Below are 15,465 nucleotides of genomic sequence, written 5' to 3'. Positions count from 1 at the left end.
TATTAGGAATCCTAATTAATTTCTTATGCTAATATTATTACTAACCAATATTATTTTTAACTTACTAAACAATAATAAATTAATTTAATGAGTTTCCAAATTATTGGAAAATTTATTTTATTTCCTAATCTTACCCTCCCTATTTATTTCTTTATATACTTAAATTAAATTAAAACCTACACAAAAAAAACTATTATTATTATTACCAATTGTCACTTAACCACAATTCCACCCCCACACCCCATTATATATTATTATTATTATTATTACTTTCAAATACCCAACAACACCATTACTCTAAGCCACCAACTACACCTATTATTATTATTATAATAATAACACTTTTTTTTTTCTTCTTTTGTTTCTTCCTTCCCACACGCATCCTTTTTTTTTTCTTTTAAACCCTCTACTACACGACATACATCTACATTATTATTATTATTATTATTTTCTCTTCATTGTTCTAGAAAATCACGCTACTCTTATTTTATTTATTTATTATTTTTTTTTCTAAATCTATTCATTTGAGTAATCAAAATTTATCAATTTCCATTAATAAATCAAAACTATGTTCATAAATTTTTAATATTTTTGACTTACAAATTAATTAAATGAACTCTAATCAATATTAAGATATTTCAAAGAATTTCTAAAGTGTTCAAAACTAATTAACTAATATAAAATATTAATTTAAGAATTGAAAATTTGATCTTTAAATCTTAAACCTCCAAATTTTCAATCCTATACTTTTTTATTTCTCTGATCTCTATGTAAAATAATTTTTTTAAAGAAAAAAGGTAAGAAAAATCTAATTTATACAAGGGTTTTTAATACAAAAAGATATTTTTACCCTTATTAAATTATTTTAATTAATTAATAATTTTTAAATTATGATTTTACCCTAAATTGGGTTTGGGCATTACAATGATAGTTGGTTGAATATCTCTTTCATATATAATCTCTAATTTTATTGAACTTTCAATTGGAATGGAAATGCCATGGACTATTAGACCAAATGAGTCAATATAAAATTATATATTAAAAATTTGTATTGTACAAGCTCCTTAAGATATGATTACTTCTATTCTACCCGATGCATCATGGATTTGAACATGGGATTAACATATTATAATATTTTTGAAGACTCAGAGAATAAAATTAATATTTCAAGGATCTCCAAACTGGTCCAAGGGGTTGCTTTTTATTTATTTATTTATTTATTTTATTACAATGATTTTTAAAATAATTATTAAAAAACAGATTTTGAGGATGATTCTTAAAAATATTTATCAGTTATATTTAAAAACAAAATTACAATAGAAAACACAAAAATAGATAATAGTTTATTTATTTATTTTATAAAAATACTATACATATTTCTATGTGATACAAAAATTCCTAAAGAATCGTTTTTTTTTAAAAAAAAAAAAAAAAACTGGAAATATTTCCAGTGAACGCGTTAAACCGGATAAGCAACAGTGTACAGGACCCTCGAACGTGACAAAATAAAATTGCCTTTTTAAAAAAAAAAAACAAAACAAAACTGGGTTGAACTTGAACCATAAGATAAAACCCGAAAGAGTTTTTAATGCTTTTGGACTTTTGAGGCCACGTCCCAAAAAGTGTTGGTGGGGGTATAAGTTTGATATTTTAAATAAATAATTTTTTTCCCTGATGAATTTATGAAAAATCCAAAGAGATTTCTAGAGCTTCTAACTGCATGGGAGAAAGGAATGAGGGGAGGTTTTGGGATTCTTGAATGGAAATAGGTATGATTTTGGTGAAGTTGCGTCAGCCATCAGTTATGACTTATGACTGAATGAAGTGGAGAGAAACAACTGGGAGGAGAGTTTATGGCGTCTTAAATAATTGATTGCCTGAAGACCCATGGACGATGTAACAGATGGCGATGGTGCTCAAGAAGCGTTGATAATATATTTTATAGGCTTCTAGCGGAGCGAATAAGATTTGTGTCTGGGCATCGGAAAACAGTATGTCTGGGAAGATGGGAAAGGGGATGGAGGAGAGGAAGGAGCAGTGGGGGAGCAGCGGCAGTGTAGAGGAAACACTGACGGTATTCCAGGGAAGAGAGGACGATTCCCTAATCCACTCTATAGCGGCTCTCACCATATGGTTAGGGGCCATCCATTTCGTCGTCGCTTTGGTCCTTACGGCCTTGCTATTCCTTCCGCTTTCCCTGGCCCTCACGTTCGTCCTCCTTCCCTTTCCATCCTCTTTATTTCTTTCTCTTTTTCCCCCAACTTGATTTTCAAATAAAAATCCGGTTGACCAATGTATATCTGTTTCAGGGTTTTTGGGTTGCTTTTAGTCTTTATGGTGATTCCAATTGATGAAAGGAGCAAATATGGGAGAAAACTATCCAGGTACCCATTTCACTATCTTCTTTTCAACACAGTCTCCTACTTTGGCTTTCTTTTCTTAATTCTTAGGGTTCATCATGTGGCTTTCCAGGTATATCTGTAAGCATGCTTGCGGTTATTTTCCGGTGACTCTATATGTGGAGGATATAAAAGCGTTCGACCCCAATCGCGCCTATGGTAAATTCACAGACAAACCCCACCTCGCCGTCTTCTTGATTCTTAGAATAGTGGCTCTTCAATCTCTGTTTGATGGCGATAGCGAAATTATCGAAACCCATGATTGTTTCTTTTGGTTAAAAATAAAAGTGGCTTTTGGGAAGGTCCATGAATTCTGATTGCTTTTACCCGAGGAAGGGGGGATCAAGAGTTGGAAATCTCTATTCGATAGAACACTTTTTTTTGATTGATTGGAAAAGGAATTTAGCTATTAACTAACGCCTGTGATAATGCATCTGTTTAATCTTTTATTTAAGATGTTAGGATGTTAGGATGTCTAGGAACGCATTGAAAAAGTGGGTGTAATGGAAATGAGGATGGTGTGGTCAATCAGATGACAATTCAAGACAAAATGAAATGTATTATCGGACATTAGAGGTTGCCCAGTTGAGGAAATGATGAGCGAAAGTCATCTAACACATACCACCATTTATTGCTGTAGTAGGGAGGAGTTTCTTTTTTCATTTAAGATACTATAATGGAAAGAGGCGATAAAAGATCAAAAGGGCTTCTACTTTAACAGTAGTTACTGTTTAGTGTGTTGATTTCTGCATGTAAAAAAAAGGAGGTTAAGGATTATTCAAGCATCCAATGGCCATGGGAAGCTAGATCTGAACTCAAGGGCAAGCTTGTAGCAACCTGTGGAGCTTGATGGAGGACCACTTATTCTAAAGCAGGATTATTTATTAGTTACTATCACTAACACTATACCAGTAGTTTGTATCATGGGAAAGTGATTCTGTGGGAGGATATCATTTTCCAACTTATTTTATAACCTACTTCATTTTGCTATTCCATGGGCTGCTTGCTTTATTTTCCCCAATTTCCTTAGTTTATTCTTGCATAAGGTCCTTGAATTTTTTGTTAGTGACGTACAAGGGAAAAAAAAAGAAAAAGAAAAAATGAAAACCAACTAGTTCAGGTGTGCATATTTAGGTAGGAGGTCTAATGCATCAGGCTGTTGCTGCATGGTTTCTTAGACAGCTTTGACCTCATTTAGGAACTGGCTTCTATTAGTTTATTTCTCTTTGTTATGCATAAGTAATGATAATAGTGTATGCTTCTTGCAGTATTTGGTTATGAGCCACATTCAGTTCTGCCAATTGGTGTTGTTGCACTTGCCGACCTTACAGGTTTCCTGCCTCTCTCAAAAATTAAAGTCCTTGCAAGTAGTGCTGTAAGACTCTCTACCCTTAATGCTTATAGCCTTATCTGTTTCATGGACCCTTCCTCACCCTTATAACATGTGGGAAAAAAAATTATCAGGTGTTCTACGTGCCATTCCTGCGGCATATATGGACTTGGTTGGGTCTTACACCTGCAACAAAGAAAAATTTTACCTCCCTCTTGGCATCTGGTTATAGTTGCATCATAGTGCCAGGTGGAGTGCAAGAGCCATGTCTTATGGAGCACGGTTGTGAGGTTCAACTCTTAGAATTTTCCTTTTATATGTATTGCTATCTCATTTATATATCTATGTTTAGGCTTAATAATATATCAATACAGTTTTACTTATACTTTGTGACTAAATCTTCTCATTAGCTATGCATACACATATGCAACGTCAAACTCTTTCCAGATTATAATTTCACTTGTGTTCTATGTATTTGTAAATCTGAATGTGACTGAACATACCCTTTCTCTCTGCTCCTATTTTTTTTTTTTAATTTCTTTTTAATGGTTGCGATCATGGGGGTGAACTTTAGAAGTATATGGTATCCTATTTTGTGATTATGTGGTTGAGATTGATGATAACATGACATTTCTTTTTAAAGTTTCAGATTATGGGGGAGAACTTTAGAAGAATATGGTATCCTATTGATCATGTGGTTGAGATTGATGATAAGAAAGCATCATATGACATTACCTTGCTTGCTACTTCCCTTCACTGTTGAGCATTCATGACTTCAAACTTGTTTTTTGTAATATCCTCTTTTTATTATGAACATAATGACCAGAACCAACTCCAACCCAGCTCGAAAGAAGTATGTAGCACCAAATCACCAATCCAACCCAACATGTAACCTGAAAGTAGAAATCAAATTCTTGTGTGGCAGAAAGAAAAATATAACATGATCATCAAAATAACAAACTAACCCAGGTCTTAAAAGAAGTACAATACTGCAGTTTATCCTATAGGAATTAACAATATAGGAATTAATAAAAACTAACACAATTTGGCATCAATCTATAAACTATTTCCAAGGATAGCCAGCTTCCTGGGCTCTACTCCAACCTTGTCCTCCAAAAGCTTATGGTCTGGGGAAAAAAAACAAGGGTGAACCAAACAACCCTATGAGTAATTAACAAGGCCATAAGGGTCATAAATATAGTAAGTAGTTCAAAAGCAGTTGACTGATACACAGTTTGTAGTGCATAAACACATACTTTGGTGTGCCCTTTTCATAGATGCTTTTAATATAATTCCCAATTTGCCTATCAAAAAAAAGTTTGTAGTGCATAAATATATTTCAGAAATTGTAGGCTTGAATACAAACAATCTAATTAGCAAATAACTCTAGCTTTGGTTGGCACCTTAACCCACTAATAACTTGGTTCCAAATCATCTGTAGGGCATCCAAACCAAAAAATAAAAAAATAAAAACCAATAATCAATACCCTCATAAATACCAAGGTCCAAAGAAATAGCTCAACCAGTGGAGAATTAGCATTCAACCACTAAATCAATGAGTAAATACAAAAAGCCAAATATTAACTCTATGTTGCATAGGGTCTAAATAAGATGATCCAAATAAACATTAATAAAGATTGGGAAAATTTACCTATCAAAATAATAATAATATAATAATAACAAAGATTGGAAAATTCACCCAAAACTCAAGATATTGGAAAATATTGTTCTTCCAAGGCTCCAAAGAAAGCAAATATTCCTCCAAAGATTAATCAACTTCAAATTAATTATAATTTAACAGCCAACAAGATCTAATTAACCAATTAAAAAAATATGAAAATTTTGAAACCAAAGACTAAATATGATTGTTTACTTAAGATACCAAAATAAGCTCAAGATATCTTAATTGGTCTTTGAAACCTGTGTCTAGTCCTCCAAAATCAATCACACAAGCTTCCAAATGCTTTATAATAGATGTAGATGATTAAATAATTTATCTTTAGCATAGAAACCAGATTGACCTATTAATTTCTCTTAAAAAATCCAAATTCCTTTTTTAAAATGAGTGAATCTATAGTGTGGCCATTTAAGATGAATTCAATTAATGTATAAATGATATCTACAAAAGAAAAAACTCCTTCAAATTTGTGCCTAGTGCCCTTATTTACAAGATTTAAGCTAAGTAACATTAATTGAATTTTATTTAAATGGTAACAAATGAAATATGACAAAAATTTAAAGGTCTCATTACCTCTTGATGAAGCCAATTCTATGGTGATTAAGAGACCAAATTTTCTTTCTCCTCCCCCCCCAATCTAAGGGGAGATTGTTTGAGTCTTTCAGTGATTCTTTTTCTAATTCTGCAATGTCTAAGAGACCAAATGAACTCAACTTTTAGTGTAAGTTATTTGTAGTAGATATGGGTTAAGCCATATTAAAATCGTCTAAATTTAAACATCCTCCTCCTGTAAGATAAATGTAAATCTTCTCTAGACTCACAGGAGCCTCATCATGCCATCTCATAAGATCTGGAGTTTTCCATTCTATTCGTATGCATATCAAGTTTAAGGGGTGAATTGCTTCCCAATGCAAGATATTATTAAGGATGCAGGGCAAAATAATTGATTCATAGGAACAATTAATGTAGAGGTTGTGAAATCAAATCAATAATAATAATTGAAAATAATAATATAATAATGGTGGGGTACATTAGTAAGAGATAGAAGTCTATCCTTTATTTATTTATTTTTTGATAGACAAAGAGAAAAATAAATTAAAACATGCCAAAACAGGGGGCGCTCCCTACGTACACATGTAGTATACAAAGAAAGCCAAAACAAGGCAACAAAAGAAAGAAAAAACCTAGAGAGGAAAAAGCTAACCAACAAGCCAATCACCTAAAAAATTCAGAAAAAAGAGAGAGTCCATTTGTAGATTTCATTGATGTTCTAAGTTGTACTTAAAAAAGAGTCCTTTCTTTTTTTTTGAATATTCGTTTTATACATCCTATGTGCATAGGTTTCCCCTTCTTTTTGGTGCTTGTGTTATAACATTGTATCTACTTTTCAATAAAATAATAATATTAAAAATAGCTGTAGTGGTAAAATTCAAAAAGGATTTGGTCAATTGGTTTATAGTGTCCATGATCAAGAAAGTAGGGAGTCTTATAGTATTTATTCTTATTATGGTTAATATAGACAATGCTGATGAGGTTATCCTCTCCTTTCAGCTAAGAATATGAGAGGAGGTAGGTGTTGGTTTGCAATGGGGTCTAAGTCGTTTGAAATCTCAATAGATGTGGTTGAAAGGAAGCTGGAAGGGAAAATTATGGAGAGAAGCAGAGGTGTGTCCTCTTAGATTAGGTTTGGGGGTTGGAGTTCAGGTCGTTTGTTGGAAGGAGTGGAAGCTTATTGTAAGGATAAGAATGGAAGCTTATTGGGTTGAAGATGTGAGAGAGTTTAGGTAAGAGCTACTTTTAAATGGGATAGGGAGGTTCATTCTTTGCTTTGTCAACTCTGTGAAGGCTAAGAGGTTTATTCTGATCTTCTCTAAAGGAAGGGGTTTCCTTGGGGAGGGGGGGTTTCTATTCTGTTGAGAAGCTTCATTGTCTCAAACTAGTTTCTTTCTTAGAGGAAAGGAAGCTTCCACCCCTAGTTGCCTTAAGGCCCATGGAAAGGGGTAGTAGGTCAATGGACTTGATGAAAAGGATCTTATGTAGATTTGGTTAAGAAAGAGCTTGGAACAGTCTGTGAAGTAGTTTGGATTCAGATTGGGGATAAGGATGTCTTAACTTAAGAAAGAGCTTCTGAGGCACTTTTTAGTTGGGAGATGGGGAGAACATTCAAACCTGGTTCCAAAATTGCCTTTATTAAGGAGATGGGAAGGTCATGGTTGGTCTTTGGAAGGAGTGAGGATTTCCTTGGTAGAGGGTAACCTTTTCTTATTTGATTTTGGAAAAAGCTTTGATGTGACGATGCTTTCAAGGGGTTTAAGAAGGTACAAGGATAAGGTTTTGCATCTAGATGGGTAGGTCCTAAAGGTAGGGTGTTTTTGGAAGGGTGTGCATGCTAAAGAAGTGTGGGTGAGAATAGTAAGTCTTCCTCTATACTTGTGGTGTTGGGAGGTGTTAAAAAGGCTTGGTGATTGTTGTGGTGGCTTTCTTGTTGTAGATGAAGATGTAGCACATCTTCATAACTTGGAATGGATAAGCGTTTTGGTGAGATCATATGGGAGAAAGACACTTGGGTAATTGGTGGTGGTGGTGGTGGGTTTGTCTTGCTTTGCTATCTAGTTGTGGGGGGGAAGTACAACCATGGACTTCTCAAGTGGTTTTGAGCAATGGTAACAATGGTCTGGAGGCTAGAGGTAAGCCTATGGGAGTGTTATGCATTGATGAGAGTACGAGGGTGTAGTTTTCATTAGTATAAAAGGGGGCAAGTGACCAATCACTCTATGGTGGGTGAAAAGAGAGGATAGGTTTGGTGGTGGCTGAAAATTCTGAAAAGGCTATGGTTGATGGTGGGCCAGTGGAAGCTATGGAGGGTGATGGTGATGGGAGACAAGCTTCTAGGGGTTGTTTGGGCATAGTGTGATGCAAGGGAGCAGAAATGGGCTTCGAGGGCTTGAAAGAGGCTTAATTCTTTAAAGGCTTTTCAAGTGAAGGGGCCTAACTTTCAAGCTGCCTTGTGGAATATTTTAAGTCTCAAGAGGCTTATGGGTTGGGTTTGGGTTTGTTCTAAGAAAGCCCATTGCCTTTTTTTTTTTTTTTTTTCTCTCTTTTGGAGGCCTAATGGGGAGGTGTAGGTTGTGTTGAGCTGGGCAATGGTGTTAGTATGACCAACTCAGTGGATGATTTAGCTCTATTTAGGGCCTATTTCCTCTCTAGAGGGCTCAATCCTCTAATGCTTGAGCTCCCTCTGCCAATGCTTCACCCCTTAAGCACCAATGTAGCTATCATGGCAGAAGCGACATGACACCCTGATACTCTCTCTCTCTTTCTCTAACTTTTCTTTGGAGACTCGAGCAGCTTCTTCTCCTTCAACTTATGGGAATGGTCTTTCTTTTGGGGGAAGTGAGGTGACAGGGTAGCAATATCCTCTAAGGATGGTTTTGGTGGATGTCACCTTGGTGGAGTTTGAAGAGGTTGAGGTGAGGCCAATTAAAGATGGAGTGGGTGAGACAACTAGAGAAAAAGGGGCATGTCTTAGTTTGGTCCCAAGGGAGGAGATGCCTATAGAGGATTGGTCCTCAAGCAACTTGACAACTTTTAGTAACTAGTGGGGCATGTCAATAGTAGGTTTTGAGATCGAGATCTTGGCTCTCCCTAAAAAATTGAAGACTAGGAAAGAGGTGAGGGATCGAGAGGGTGGGAAGAGAAGGAAGAACCCTTTTGCTTCAAAATTTGTAAAGCAAGTAAAGAAGTTGGAATGTTTTGTGAATTATAAGGGCAAAAATAGACAATCAAGAAGCGAAAAGGGAGAGTAGTGGGTAGATAAAGCTAATATTTATCTTAGCGGAATGCTAGAAGGATTACAAGCAACATCAAGAGGAAGTTTTTCAAGGCTTTGATTGAATCATAGAAACCAATTTTGGTTTTTCTACAAGAAGGTTGATTGAGGGAACTCTGTTTTTTCTACGGCTTTAGGGCATTGGTTTTTTGTTTTAGGTGGGTCTTCTTTCACTTGTTGTTAGGCGCTATTTTTATACATTGTGTACTTTGATGTGTCTTTTTCAAGCATTTTTAATATTATTGCTCTTTTTATCTATTAAAAAAAATAAAGGGGTCTTGGCATCAAAAATCTTTCAGTTCTCAATATTGCTCTTCTTGGCAAGTGGGGTTCGAGTTTGATTTAGAAAGAGTCTATGTAGAAGTGGGTTATTCCAAGGAAGTTTAGGGAAGAAAGGAGTGGTTGGTGCTCTAGAGGTGACAAGGGAAGGTTTTGGTCTAGAAATGTGGAAGGGCGATAAGGAAAAATTAAGAGGTTTTTAAAAGTAGAGTCCACTTCATTGTTAGGGTGGGAGGAGAGTGAAAGTTTGGTTGGACAGGCGGTGCAAAGACTTACCTTGGAACAACTCTTTCCTTTCATTATTTGTTGTAACTAGTTCAAAAGATATGTTATAACCTTATTTCTTTTCTTACTTATATAAAAAAAAAAAAAAGATATGTGAGGCTTAGGTAAGGTGAAGGGTTAAGTTTTGGATGGATAGATGGTGTGGGGATGAACCTTTAGGTGAGGCTTTCCCAGTACTATTCTCAATTGCATCTATACCAAAGACACATGAGAAGTCAATATGTGGGAGCAAACTAGGAAGGGGTATGTTGGAACCCCAAATTCACAAGATAGATCATTGACTAGGAATTAGATGAGGTGGAGGTTTTTTTCAAGCAATTTAAGGCGCAATCGATTTGTAGTAGTCTTGATGATAAGATGTTTTGGTAGAACATAAGATGCGACAACTTCTTAGTTAAGTCTTATTACTCTTCATTCTTCTTTGAAAGTTTATAGTTGTTCCTTACAAGCATTGTCTGGAATCTTTAGGCCTCGATGAGGGTGAAGTTTTTTTTTTGGTTGGTGTAGGGAGCTACATAAAGGAGGATTTTGACATTGGACCAGTTTAAAAGAAGTGGATGGAGAATCCTAAATAGATGCTATTTGTGTAAAAACGACAAAGAAACAGTTGATCATATCTTCCTTCATTGTTCAAGAGTAGTTTTGTTGTGGCATGTTGTGACATCTTGTTTTTGTGCTTTTTGGAATTGCATGGGTGATACACTACTCTGTAAAAGAGGCCCTTTTAAGGTGACATGAATCTTTTGTCAAGAAGAAAAGGAAGAAAGCTTGGAGAGCTATTCCCTTGTTCTTATTTTGGACCATCTAGAAAGAGGGGAAAAATTCTTTGCTAAAGCTTTCTATTCCCTTTTGGCACCAAGAGGATTAGTCAACTAATGTTTGGATCGTGTGGATTTAGATGAGAACGGTGTTTTTGCATGGGAAGTTGTAGGAAAGGATTCTAACTTTAGTTGAGAAAAAAGGTTTGTCTTTAAAAACTAATGTTTAATGTGTAAGAGCGAAGAAGAATTTCAAGGAGATTGGATGGGTGGAAAAAAGGTTCCATACTTGTCTTACATCCCTAACTATTTCTTATCTTTTATCAAGATTCCACCATCAATAATGTCAAAAATTAAATAATTGAAAAAAAGAGTTAAGGGTTAGGGAGCGCAAAAAAGATCATTTTATCAATCAGAACCTAGTGTGTAAGCCTAAGGAGTTAGGAGGTTTGGTGTTTGGGAAAATTTCTTTGAGGAATTGTGCTTTTTTAGGGAAGTGGCTTTAAAAGTTCATTGGAGACAGTTTTGTCTTTTGGTATTAGGTTATTTTAAGTATTTATGGGATATATTCTAATAAATGGAACGCTAACATTCTAGTCAAATGGTCACATCAATGCTCTTAGAAAGCTGTTGCTAGAGTTTTCTAAATTTTTTCTACATACATGCACTTTGTGGTGGGTGATGGGGTAATAATTTGTTTTTTGGGGAACATTTGTTTTTGGGGATCGACCTTTATGTTTACAATTTTCAAGTCTTTATAGAATTGTCAAAGTTAAAAATCTCTTCATATTAGGTATACTTAGCAACACTCTTTTTTTTTTCTTTTTTCCTTGGAACCTTAATTTCAGTCGCAATACTGATTTAGAGTTTGAAGACCTTGAAAGACTTGTATTCTCGCTCACTCGCATGCATTTGTCTCCATCCATTCTAGATGCAAGAGCTCGGTCATTATCTTTTTCAGACTTGTTCTTGGTAAAAGCATTCTTCATGACTTTGTCTAATGCATCGGATTTAGTTCCTTTCACTCCAAACAAATTTTTAGAGAAATCTAAAGTATTATCTAAGGTCAAGGTCTTTGTTTGAAGAATGACACATGAGAATGCAAATACCAATAGCATGGTACAGTTGAGAAGACCTTTCAAATCCTTTAATCCTAATTGGTGCATCTTATTTGTGAGGAGTGGAGAGATAATTAACATTTCTCTCTTTCCACACTATTCAATAGCTTTTGTGTTATGACACAGTCTCTTTAGACAAACTAGGAGGGATTGGGTTGAGCCTAGCAGTATATGCGACATGATTGTATTATGCATGGGTTTAGGAAGTTCCATTAGAGGTAAGTCCCTGTGACACATTGCTTTGAATTGTGTGGCAAGAGAGAAATGTTAGGATTTTTAAGAATAAGTGGAAAATGTTAGAGATGCCTTGAGAACTACTTCACTTATATTCCTCTTTTTTAGGTTGCTTGTACCAACGCTTTTAAAGGCATTCCTCTGAATGTTATTTTGCTTAATCGACATTTAACATGTGGATCAAAAGGGTTTGATCAACAATGGGAGGAGCTTAGTCCAATTTGAGAAGATGATATCCATGTATATTTTTATGTGGTCTAATCCATTTTTTATAGATCTCCTTGTATAGTGGAGGGATCCAATCATGTTTTAATCAATTTTTTTTTTGTAATTATGGGAAGAATTTCTCATCTTTCTCTTGTACTTCTTATTCATATTTAATACATCTTTTGTTTATAATATATATATCAATAAATAGAGAGGGAAGAAGAATTTGTTGATCATATTCTCTTACACTATTACTCTATTAGAAATGTTGTGGCATTTAGTCTTCTTTGTGTTTGGGATTTAGTGGGTGAACCACTCCTTTACAAGACAAGACCAATGTTGTTTAGTTGGCATGGGTCTGTGTTGGGAAGAGGTAGAAGAGAGCATGGACGAGGTTCTTTTTGTGTTTATTTTAGACAATTATGCTAGAGAGAATTCAGAGGGCATTTGAAAATGTGGAGCATTGAAAGCTAGCACTTAATTTTTTTTTTTTTTAATGTACAAGTTTTTAGGTTACCTTTTTTTATGTATAAGTTTTTGGGATTGTTTTAGGCATAGTATAGCAGCAACTTCAATATCAATATTAGATTTTGTTGATTGGTTAGGTTCTTAGCAGTTAAGGGTTGGTTAAGAGATCCTTTTTTTTTTTTGCTTTTTTGGTCGGCACCCCTTCTATACCTCCTATGTACTTTGGTGCACCTTCGTCGTATCTCCTTTTGTAAATTCCTTCTTTATTTACATATAATCTCCATGTGCTTATTAAAAAATATAAATTCACAAAGGTCACTACATGATCACTAGTAATGATGAATGACAGAATATTTGAGGTCCACAGAGACAAAATGTAGGACTGTGTCAACAATTCATCACGTAAGAAAGGGCTCATTGAGCCTTACAATAGCCAATTAATTGAACTTTTATTAATCAAATAAGTTATATAACATAATAAACCAATATTATTATTATTATTATTATTATAATAATAACATTAATAGTTTCTAAAATTTTAGGCCCCTACTTAATCACCAGTGATAAGTTCTCTAGATGACCCAATCAAATGTCAGAAGTTTTTTTATCCCAACCCTTCACCATCTTGCCTGTGAGCAATCTAGAATTTGGCACTCAAATCTTGGCTATTTAATCCATGAACAGTATATTACAAACAGATGACTTATTTATTTATTTTTTCCTCTCTTTTTCCTTTACCTGGTTAGCATCCCATAGGGGCAGTTCAGTCTACAGCCTGCAGCATACAGGGGCTATACTGCCTGTTGCTTCTAGGGATTGGGACCTGGGTTTAACATGGGAAAAGCCTGGAAGGTAGGTGAGGAACAGTCCAACCTGAGGAGCTGAAACAGGCATCTTTTTTTATTTGTTGTAGGTTGCCTTCCTCAAGTCGAGAAAAGGATTTGTTCGCATAGCCATGGAGATGGGACGGCCCTTGGTTCCAGTTTTCTGCTTTGGTCAGGTATTTGTTTTCTTCCCCACCAGGTATTTGGCCATCTGCATTGCCGACTGGGTCTAGCCTGATTTTTCAGTTCTGTCTATTTTACATTTGTTAATTTCAAACTTTATTCTAAATGTTTATACCAGTGCTTAAGGTCTGTTGACTCTTGGAATTGGTTCTTTGTAGCTTTCTCATGAGCTTTCACATTTAATCCTTTATATGATCTTAAAACTGCTAGTCAGTCTTATATTTCATTTATTTCTTCTTCATCATCTAAATTGAACATCAGTTGAGGCAGTGAGAGAAAGCACAATGCTGAGGATTTAATGGAGGATATAACCTTAGAGCTAAATGATGAAAAGGATTCATCTGGCTGATCCAAGTAATTGGCATTAAGGCTTTGTTGATTTGACCTGGATTGAACTGAATCAAGTCCTGTTATTGATGCTTATTATGCATTTTGCTCCAAAAAAGGTTAAATAAATCCTTTCTTTTCATTATTGTACTACAGTCTCACGTCTATAAGTGGTGGAAACCTGGTGGGAACTTGTACCTGCAATTTTCTAGAGCTATCAAGTTTACCCCCATTTTCTTTTGGGGAATATTTGGGTATGCATAAAATCGTCTCTCTTTCATTTACTTATTTTAATAAGAAACCTTTATTTTCTGCATCTAGAGTTATTTCTTTTCTTCAATAGGAAAAAAGAAAAAAAAAGAAAAAAAAAGAAAGGGAAAACTATGTCTTGATCTAATCTTGTGGATGGTTTTGAGCTGCTCTAAGATGTTAAAATGCTGAGGAACAGTTTTGGTTAATCCACATCTGAACCTGGAAATCTTGCTGATTAGAGTCTCTAAGCAATTTCTGTATTTTTTGAACATGTAAATGATAGTTTTCTAGATCTCTTTAGAGTCTTGTCTCATGGTGCTTTTCTTATGCAGATCTCCTTTACCCTACCGACATCCAATGGATGTGGTGGTGGGTAGACCGATTGAGGTTAAGAAAAATGCGCAACCTACTGTGGAAGAGGTATGGATGCTTACAACTGTCTAAATATTTAATTTATATATTTGTTCAAGGATGCTTCCACAACTAATCTTGTGAATTCATGTGTTAGAATATTGTTTTGATATTTCTTGTTAAAGAGGAGCAACTCATGTTTGTGTTGATCATCCTAATGCTCTTCTTTAATTGACTCCTGAAAGAAGGCAGTTTCAGGGTGAAGAGGATTCTCTAATTGTTAATAAGGTTGACTTGCACCTAATATGTCTTGAATTCATTCAAAGTTGTGAACTACTTGGATTATATTGTACAGTCTGTCTATTTGTATTTTCATGCAAAAGCAATACTAAGCTAACTGAACTTTCTATTAAAAACTAGACAAGCTTTTATGTAAAGTGACAACTATGATTGCATTATTTCAAAATTGTATGTCTTATTCAGCATAGATAAAGCTTTTAGTATATTTTTTCATTTTTGTCTGTAAAGCTTCTTTCAAACATACAAATTTATGGGCCAAAAAGATCTAGGGATGAATTTACTTAGTGTTTGTTATTTTATTTGTCATTCATGCAGGTCATTGAAGTACATGGTCAGTTTGTTGAGGCACTTACTGATCTATTTGAAAAGCACAAAGCAAGAGTTGGCCATGCCGATCTTCAGTTAAAAATTCTTTGAACAGATGCCAAGACGTGCATTGTGGATCTCACTTGTTCATCCACATCTCATCTCTTTTTATGTAATGATATCCCTTGTTTGATTTTATTTATTAATGAAATTGAAGCTCAAAACTATGTGAGTTAAAGCATGCTTTTGGAAATTCCCATTTTGACAATACACAAGTAGCAGCTTCTTTGCAGGCATAAATTGATGTTCTCTGACATTTCCTCGAGTGATTGAGGGA

General features: G+C 34.8%; 1 protein-coding gene across 1 annotated transcript; it reads left to right on the top strand.

Annotated features, from left to right (window-relative positions):
• Nucleotides 1-1,681: 1,681 nt before the first annotated feature.
• On the top strand, nucleotides 1,682-15,428 carry LOC117913033 (diacylglycerol O-acyltransferase 2D-like). The gene is made up of 9 exons (XM_034827889.1): nucleotides 1,682-2,208; nucleotides 2,310-2,384; nucleotides 2,473-2,558; nucleotides 3,668-3,774; nucleotides 3,864-4,019; nucleotides 13,499-13,585; nucleotides 14,076-14,173; nucleotides 14,504-14,591; nucleotides 15,138-15,428. Exons 1-9 carry the CDS (start codon nucleotides 1,994-1,996, stop codon nucleotides 15,237-15,239), a joined length of 1,014 nt encoding a protein of 337 aa, XP_034683780.1. The 5' UTR covers nucleotides 1,682-1,993; the 3' UTR covers nucleotides 15,240-15,428.
• Nucleotides 15,429-15,465: the final 37 nt, after the last annotated feature.

The sequence above is a fragment of the Vitis riparia genome, chromosome 4 (assembly GCF_004353265.1).
Source record: "Vitis riparia cultivar Riparia Gloire de Montpellier isolate 1030 chromosome 4, EGFV_Vit.rip_1.0, whole genome shotgun sequence".
Classification (NCBI taxonomy): Eukaryota; Viridiplantae; Streptophyta; class Magnoliopsida; order Vitales; family Vitaceae; genus Vitis; species Vitis riparia.
Note: the sequence above shows the minus strand (reverse complement) of the source record. Positions and strands in the feature narration are given on the sequence as shown.

Excerpts from the sequence above, each read along its gene's own strand:
- LOC117913033 (XM_034827889.1), top strand. The coding sequence starts at position 1,994 with ATGTCTGGGAAGATGGGAAAGGGGATGGAGGAGAGGAAGGAGCAGTGG. Across the intron at positions 2,209-2,309 it reads CCGCTTTCCCTGGCCCTCAC|GGTTTTTGGGTTGCTTTTAG; the intron begins GTTCGTCCTCCT and ends TATCTGTTTCAG. Across the intron at positions 13,586-14,075 it reads CAGTTTTCTGCTTTGGTCAG|TCTCACGTCTATAAGTGGTG; the intron begins GTATTTGTTTTC and ends ATTGTACTACAG.